The 8,704-nt window shown below is 38.4% G+C and overlaps 1 protein-coding gene and 1 long non-coding RNA gene across 5 annotated transcripts in view; one reads left to right on the forward strand and one right to left on the reverse strand.

Annotated features, from left to right (window-relative positions):
- Positions 1-8,704, forward strand: part of gtse1 (G-2 and S-phase expressed 1) — a 27,551-nt gene that overhangs the window by 6,568 nt on the left and 12,279 nt on the right. For 3 of the 4 annotated variants that reach the window (XM_014021344.1, XM_014021341.1, XM_014021343.1), the window contains 5 exons: positions 3,223-3,361; positions 4,958-5,326; positions 5,733-5,787; positions 7,810-8,037; positions 8,118-8,331. In XM_014021344.1, coding sequence (XP_013876798.1) covers positions 3,223-3,361; positions 4,958-5,326; positions 5,733-5,787; positions 7,810-8,037; positions 8,118-8,331 — 1,005 coding nt within the window. The remainder of the gene's footprint in view (positions 1-3,222; positions 3,362-4,957; positions 5,327-5,732; positions 5,788-7,809; positions 8,038-8,117; positions 8,332-8,704) is intronic. The other variant, XM_014021342.1, reaches the window with a different exon arrangement.
- Positions 4,112-4,983, reverse strand: LOC106526685 (uncharacterized). The gene is made up of 3 exons (XR_001311289.1): positions 4,895-4,983; positions 4,549-4,711; positions 4,112-4,334 (listed from the first exon to the last, which is right to left on the reverse strand). It is a non-coding gene; the product is annotated as an uncharacterized LOC106526685 (long non-coding RNA).

An 8,704-nucleotide genomic window follows, 5' to 3' on the forward strand; every position in this document is an offset into this window, starting at 1 on the left:
ACCTGCGGCCGCGCAGCGCCGTGGCTTCTGAATAAATGAAAATGATTTAACTCAGTTGTTTATACTTTTAGCAGCTCTTTTTATCCCACAGCTGACCTGCTAAAAGTGACAGATTTTCTTTTCTGGATCTCTGACAGACGGACTTCAATCTCTGAACTCGTAAAGTTTTTCTTTTTAATTTTCGCTGTCATTTTCATGAATGGACACTTCCTAATATCTGAGGCTGGAAACATAGCCTTATATGGTGTTTTTGGGGTGGTTATTATGCTAATCTCCTCTTGCGTGCACGAGCAGCTGGATATGAACAGGTGGAATTTACGCATCTCATTTACACACTTTTCCTGAAGATAGAAGAGTTTGTTGAATCTGACGTGACATGTTCGTACGAACAAACGTTAAGAGAAATTTAGGATAATACGAACATGTTCTTGCATGAGGCCCATTGTTGGCCAATTTGATGTAACCACCTTTGTGGATCCATTTTTAAAAAGCAGTAGTTCTCAATTCTGGCACTCATGACCCACTATCCTGCATGTTTTAGTTGTTTCTCTGCTTTGGTACACTTGGTTTAAATGAATGAGTGATTGACAAGCTTCTGCAGAACTTAAAGACCTGCTCACTCGGTCATGAATAGTATGGACTTGTGTTTCCAGAGTTTTACTTCATTTTATATTCTAAAATATAAAAACTCCTAACAAATAATTTAAACAGTGAGCTCACGTTGCAGGTTTTTTTCATTATTATGCAGCCATTTTCTGCGGGCAACCTGTCAGTCAAATGTTAGCTCAGCTCTAAAGCCTATAATATATAATATTTTACACATACTTTGTCAAAGTCATTTTACAGAATGAATGTTTTTACAGAAAAGGGTCGTCCTACACCTCAAGACTTCCTCCTCATTGGAAACATGTCCTGTAAAATCCACTGTTAATACATTTTCTTGTGTACTTGGAGTGCATTGACCTTGTTGACATCTTTTAATTTATTTATAAATAAAAAGTTTCTGCGCTGCTATATAGTCGTAAACCCCTCTATCAAAGTAGAATGAGCCTGTCTGGAAGCTGGAGGGGGCGGGGTTGAAGCTCCTCATTTGGATTTAAAGAAACAGCTTCAAAATGAGTTTATTTGAGATGCATCTCAAAAAAGGGGCGGGGCTTGTGGAATTACAATAAAAAGGAATTCAGGCCTAGGCAATGCAGCAGTTTATATAGACCCGAACTGAAGGATTTAAAAGCATCACGTGTTTCATTTAAAACAATCAGAAAATATGAGGGTTTTAAATGTTTGTAAATGGAACCCTGTACACATCATGTTAGGTTTAAACTTACTGGAGTCACTTTTCATGAAATAAAACTCTCATGGCTGAAAATGAAAAGTCATTAAATGTTCCTGCATTAGGGGGTTTTTAGTGGCTTCGCCCCTTTTCATCCAGAATAATTGTAACATGCAGTTACAACCAAAGACCTGCAGGAATAGGTGCAGCGGGTCTGGGACTAAGTTTCTAAAACTTTTTGGTAGCAGCTAGGGCTGCACCGATTAATCGATTAATTGACAACTAATTGATTATTAAAATAATCGATGACTAATTTAATAATCGATTAATCGTTTTCTTTTCTTTTTTTGTTCTTTACTTTGTTTTTCTCACCAAACTGCTTTGACACCTTCCACTGCCACATCTGCCTTTCTGTCCTTGACACACATGCACAGTAGTGGTAACTGGGGTAGGCCGTGGACGTCACAAGTAGGGCTGCACCGATTAGTTGAAATAATAGATGACGTTGATTATGTAAATTTGTCGACACAGATTTTTTATTATCGATTCGCTGTATTACATAACCACCACGTGAATGTTCATGCAATTCCATTTTGGTACCTAAAAGCATCATTGTGACTGTATTGGCATAAGAGTGGTGAGTTTTCCATGCTTGTCCTGAACGCAGCATTGCGCAAGAGCGTAATGATGTCAGCAGCTGCTGCTTCAGTTCAGTCTGAAGCTTGAAAACAAGCCTCACAGCTCCTGGAGTAAAATTTACCAAACAGACCACCTCTGAATTATCTGGTGGATTAATTATCTTGTGAACATGACGTTCACTTGCTCAAAGTAAATAAAGTACCACCAATTTCTTTATTTCATCCACCATTAAACAGAGACCGGTGTTAGGTCGAGCCACGTTCCCCCATCAGACGGTTCCCCCATCAGACGGTTCCCCCATCAGACGGTTCCCCCATCAGACGGTTCCCCCAGCGTCTCAAACAACAGAGGAGCTTCCCGACACACGTCTGACCTAAAGAGCACAAGCAGCCAACAAGTGTTGGACGTGTTCTGGATGTTCAAAACGTAGCTTAAATATATTTATTAATTTTAACTGCATCCTCTTGTTTATTTGATTTAAACTTATTTGCCTTCCATAGACCTCCATCACACAATGTTTCTAGTGGAGAAATGACATCAATAGAAACACGTGGAGCTGGATTTTAATTTGTGCAATAAGACAAAACAGTCTTGTTGTTTTCAACAGTTTTCACCTTAAAGAAAAAAGTTACACAACTGATGTTACAATACAAAGAGTTGGATGTTGTCTTAATATTCGTTAATTTTTATATATTGAGAAATATGTTAAATAAAAAATAATAAATAAATGTTTATTATAGTTTTCCCAGAGTGACTTGAATTTTACATGATTTAGTTCATTTGTTAGATTGTTTACATCTTGCACTATATTTCTTTTACTTGAATTTTATATGATTTGGTTGAGATTTGATGTTGATGTTAAATCTTTTAAGCTTTATTTTTTGTTAAAGAATTGACTCTAGAGTGCATATTTTGTGTCCATGAAAAAACTGTTACAGAAAATATTACAATATTAAAGAGCTGTTCTTGTTAATTTAATGAAAACATTTTAAATTTCCAGTGCACTCACATCAGAATAACTTATAGATTTCTTGTTAGAATTATCGATTAATCGAAAAACTAATCGTTAGATTAATCGATTAGAAAATAATCGTTTGGTACAGCACTAGTAACAGCATCACCTGAAGGTCTTCTAAACGAGGAACGGATTTATTCACATTTTACTTCATTATTACAACTCTTGCTTATTGTTTGATAACTTCTTCTCACATTTTTTTTACTTTCTAACAGCACCAATAAGTGGCACAGACCCACCCTTCATGAAAACATGGTGTGAGCGTAACTTTTCTTTATTTCCTCTCTTCCAACAGAGTGTTGGAGTGAGAAAACTCTCAGGTGTAAAAGCTCCGCCCCCTCAGAGCAGGAGAATGACGGACAGGAGGAATACGTCTTCGTCTTCGTCCTCTGTGTCCAGCTTCAACTCCAGCCTCTCTCTGTCTCCTGCTAAAGGTACACTGCAGCAACAGAGACTGGTTCATTTTGAATTAGTCTTAAAGCGACAGGAGACCCCTCATTATTAACATCAATGAAAGCTAATAGAAAATAACTAATTAGGTTTTGTAAGATATATTAAAGGAGACCTATTATGAGGTCCTAGAACAAGTTAGGATCCGTCTGTGAGCTCTACATAACATGTTAATTTGATTTAATTCACAAAATTAATCTCAGATAATGAAATTACACCTTTTTAGTTCTGCCTGTTCTGAGCTCTCATCAGACCTGCTGCTTGCATGAGTTGCTATGGAAACCACCTCCCCACCTGTTGGTTACGTTAGCTCCGCCCCCTGCCAGAAGTTTACTTTCACTTTCCTTTCAGATTCTTTTCAGTTGAAAGTACTATTTTTCCAAAGTAGTTCATGGTGAAATTATTTACACAAACGTTCATAGAGCTGGGCGGTATGACCAAAACTTTATATCACTGTATTTTCAACATTTACACCAGTTTGACTGTATTTTTCTTTTCATCACAGGTCAGCTGATAATAAAATGTACAAACACTGCTAATTGACTTTTTTTCTTTTACTGTAACTTTGTGTCTGTGCAGTAAAACAAAACCAAAATGATTTTCTAATAAATGAACTTACAGTTACTGCACACTTTATGCCTAGGAGTGTGAGTAAATATGTTGATTTTTTTTCCTTATGGATTTAACTTGATGAAAAACAAACGGCAATGCCGATAGTGTCTTTATTGCGCAAAATAACAGTCAGACAATATATAACAACATTTTGAAAACCACACAACCACATAAAAAAGTACTTCAAAGTCTGAATGTAACCGAAGCAGCTCCTGGAGCAGCTCCCCTGTTGCTGCCCAGCCTTGGCTGCTTCGACACGGATAGCGGGGCAGCTGATACCGATAGGTGTAGGAGAAGCTGGAGAAACGGTCCGGGAGCTCAGCTGGTCACTTGTCGAAGGTGACTCTGAACAAAAAACCAACGATTAGCCTCAAATATGGTTAAAATTAATTACTAATTACAATAAATGTAAAGCTGGGGTGTTGTGTTTAGCCTCGATTGCTAACTAGCGATAGCCGCTAGCTGCTAACTAGTTAGCATCAGATACAAACATGCACAAAGAACATATCGGTACAAATTTTACAAACTGCTCAACAATAACATTAGCATGCTAACGCACATAGCAGTGCTGCAAGGAATAGTGTCCCCCGAGAAACAGGTCACTGGCCGGCCGCGACCGTCCTGTGAAGAAGTGGGCGGAGTCTCTGCTTGGGACGAGTTGGGCTCAGGTTGGTGTGGGCTGAGTCCGGCCTGTGACATCACAGGCCGCAGGAAGTTGAAAACTTGACATTAACATACATGAAAAATACATTTACTTAGAGTAAATATACCCCTGGGTACATTTTTTTGGTCCTAGGACTGTTTTTTTTAAGAAGTACATACTCAAAGTTGAGTAAAAAAAAACTTAAAAAAGTGAATTTTGCATAATAGGTCCCCTTTAAATTATCAGCTGTTGATAACTTTACCTCCAGCTTCTTATGATCAGAGGAAATATGTAATCAACAACTCTGTCTTCTGTCTCCACTCAGGTAAACCGAACTCTTCTCTGAACCAGACTCTGAGCAGCTCCACTGGCCCCACCCCCAGCAGTGTCAGCAGACCAGCCAATCAGAGCAGACCTCTCCGCTCCACTGCCTACTCGGCTGCAGAGGCCAGCAGCAGTCGCCGCTCGCTGTCCTTCCATGCCAAGAAGCTGCCTGAAGGGGAGCGAGGCGGAGCCACCAGGTCCACGCCCCTGAAGAGAGCTGAGACCACGCCCCCTCAGCTAACACCCCCAACAAAGAGACTCCTGCAGAGGACCGCCTCCTTAGCCACGATGGGCCCAGCTCGGCTTCAGAATGGTGTGAAGACCAAACCCAAGCCTGAGACCCTGACGTTTACCACGCCCGGCTCAGCAGGTAGAGTTTGTTTCTTTAATTCAGCAAAAATAAGAGGAGGAGTGACATTTTACCCTGGCTGATCGGCTCATACATCTGTGATGCCCTAAATATCCAGTTATTACCTACCTTTAGGCAAACATTCATTATGTTATTTAGAACTACTTTTTCCCCCAGAATTTCTTCTGTCTTTAACATTATTCAGAAACATCTGAGGCTACAACCCTGAATGTGCAGGTCTAACCACATCAATGTGAAATAAAATTAATATCTTAAATTAATCTATATCTGCCTCTCTGGGTTTATAAAATATGAGCTTTGATTTAAATGTCTTGAATCAAATTAACTGTCTGTCTTCATATCTTTAACGCACCTGTCTTTCTGTCCTGTTGTCTTTCTGTTCTGTTGTCTTTCTTTCCGTCTTCAGATGGATCCAAGATGTTAAAGCCAAAAAGATTTCTGTCGACCGGCAGCACAGACGGGTATAATACTTCATGTCCTGCTTCACACACCATCTTTGTTTTTGTTTGTTTAATTTCACTCTCACGTTCATCACTTAATGAAAACAAGCTCAGATTTTCTGTCATCATTTCCTCCAGTTTTGAGATGATAAAATCCTCCAGAGGGGAGGAGAAAAACATCTTTAACTACAGAAAATCAGCCTGTTTGTTTTTGTTTTGGGGAGATTTGCTACAAGCTTCACTAAAATCCATCCAGTGGTTTATAGATATTAGAGATATTTTGCTAACAGATAGTGTGCAGTCTGTGTGCAATGAATAAATATAATAAACCAAAGTTTCCTAATTTACCTAATTTAATTTAGTTACCTAATTTCCCTCTGGGATCAATAATTTTTGAATTGAATTGAATTCACTTTTTGAATAGAATTACTGAAATAAATGAACTTTTTCATGATATTCTAATTGTATAACCAGCACCTGTATTAATAGGGTTAACAGTTGGTTATTACAAAGTTTATCTCAGTATCTGTAAAATTAACTGAGCTGTAGACATTTTTCTGTTTGCTAACATTTTTTAGCTGTGGCAGCCATCTTGAATTGGGAAGACTCCTTAGGTTAATCATTTTTTGACGTTCACAGATTGTTTTTTTTCCATTTAATTTAAATCTGTTCAGTAATTTCTGCATTGGAATAGACTCTTAAGTGCGTATTATGTCTTCATGAAAAAATATTAAAGAAAATATTGCAATATTAAAGAAGTTTTCTAATTAATTTGGTGAAAATACTTTAATTTCCAGTGCACTCCCATTATAATAACCTAAAAATTTGTTGTTAGATTAATCGAAAAAATAATCATTAGCTTAGTCGATTAGAAAATAATTGTTAGAGGATTCCTGTGAATCCTTAAAAAGTCTTAAAAGGCCTTGAATTCATCAATCCAAAAATAAGGCCTTAATTAGCCTTAAAAGGTCCTAAATCAATTTTCAGAAGATTTAAAAATGTTAACACATTTTAAGTTGGATGACTGTAATTCTTATCAAATATTAAAATAATTGGGAAAAATGATTTATTTTTAAAATATTTACATTCAGACAGTCCCTTTGACACCACTTCCTGTTCTTTCACATGCATATATCTCAACAACTGTCCATCTGAGCAATGTGACATTTGTTTTCTAATGTTAATAATGTTGTCTTTCCGAAAATACATTCATATTTCTTACAAAAATTTGATATCACAGGTAGGCACTTTAAGGTTTCATCTGCAGCAAGCTGGGGTTGAATAATTCATAATTCAACTAAAAATACTTTGCTTCATGAGTTTCTGCCACAGTTTTAATTTTTTTGGCATTTGTGTTTATCATGAAATTTGATTTCACTTGACATTAAAACGTCTCAAAAAGTCTTAAATTTAACTTGCTTTAAAACTGTAGGAACCCTGTTAGGTGCAGCACTAGACAGGATTAATGCCAGCCATTGATGTAAAATATTGAAACAGATTTTGGACGTTTGGAGTGTGATGGGGATGGTGCTCTGCTGCGACCACACAGAAAATTAACCTAAAATCTCTGACTGAATTTTTACCATTTTTATATTTCTTTTACTTAAAAGACTTTTAAGTTGCCTAAATTTAGCAACATTCTTGATTGTAGTGGAATCTTCGTGAGTTTCTATAAAATATGTCTCACACACACGCATCCTTGTATTTGCATCAAACTGAGGACTTTGTACTGACTTCCATTCATTTTTGTAACTGTATTTATGCCTAACCTAGACATTTTCACTAAAACTAACCATTACTGGTTCATTCCTGACCCTAACCTGAACCAAAACTTAATTCACACAAAACCTTTAAACCTAAATAGTAGACCTGTAAAAAAATGTCTCCACTTTCCACTAATGTCCTCACTTTGTTGGTTAAAAACATGAGGGTCCTCACTCTGTAGCAGAAACAAGCACACACACACACGCACAGGCAGAGACGTGTCAGAAACATGGTTGTTCTGCCTCGGCAGGTGAACAGTAACAAACCTGATTCTCTCAGCAGTCTTCTTCAGAAGTCTTCAGCTGCTCCTCTGACCGCCTCCGTCGGCAGCTACAAGCCTCTGCAGGCGTCACAGCGACCCTCCTCCCTGCCCACCCCGGTCAAACGCAGGATGTCCGCCATGCCGGCCTCTGGCAGCCAGACTCGAACCGCTGGGTCTCCGACTGTCGCAGACTCCACCATCAGACCCCCCACTCCTCCTTCAGTGAGCAAACTACAGTGTTGTAGGTGAGCTTCCTCCTGTTTTCAGTCTGTCTGCTTGTGTTTCAGTACGGACAGACTCATCCTCACCTCTCTTCTCTTTATAGTCCCGATTTAAAAAACCAGCCTGCTCACCCTCCTGACATTCAGCCCTTTCGTCTGGAGGAGGAGCCCCCTGTCGTCAACTCCCCTCCAAAACCTCCAGAGCCCAGCCAGACGGAGAACACGGATCCTGGAGGGCTGAGAGGAAACGAACCGGCTCCCACCAAGAACCTCATGGACCTGGAGACGACAGACGACAGCTCGACTCAAACACAAGAGGTCAGGAGTTTTTACTGCTGGTGGTAAATAGAGGCTGCAGTATGTGTTTGTGTTTACGTTACATGTTGGTGTAAATTGTGGCAAAGTATTAGGACTACTCAGATCGATGTTTTCCACTTTCAAATTTAACAGTATTCCAGTCGAGACTGAGAGCTAAATCTTTAAATTTGAAGCGAAATAAGAAAAGAAGTCATCTATTCTCAGGGTTCCTGCAGATCCTTAAAAAATCTTAAAAGTCATTGAATTCATCAATCCAAAAAATAAGTCCTTAATTAGCCTTAAAATGTCTTAAAGGGATCCATGATTAGTTGTAACATTAGACTTTATTTGATAAACATATATTTTAACTGTAAAATAAAGACTGTAAAAATAC

Source organism: Austrofundulus limnaeus, unplaced genomic scaffold, assembly GCF_001266775.1.
Source record: "Austrofundulus limnaeus strain Quisiro unplaced genomic scaffold, Austrofundulus_limnaeus-1.0 Scaffold288, whole genome shotgun sequence".
Classification (NCBI taxonomy): Eukaryota; Metazoa; Chordata; class Actinopteri; order Cyprinodontiformes; family Rivulidae; genus Austrofundulus; species Austrofundulus limnaeus.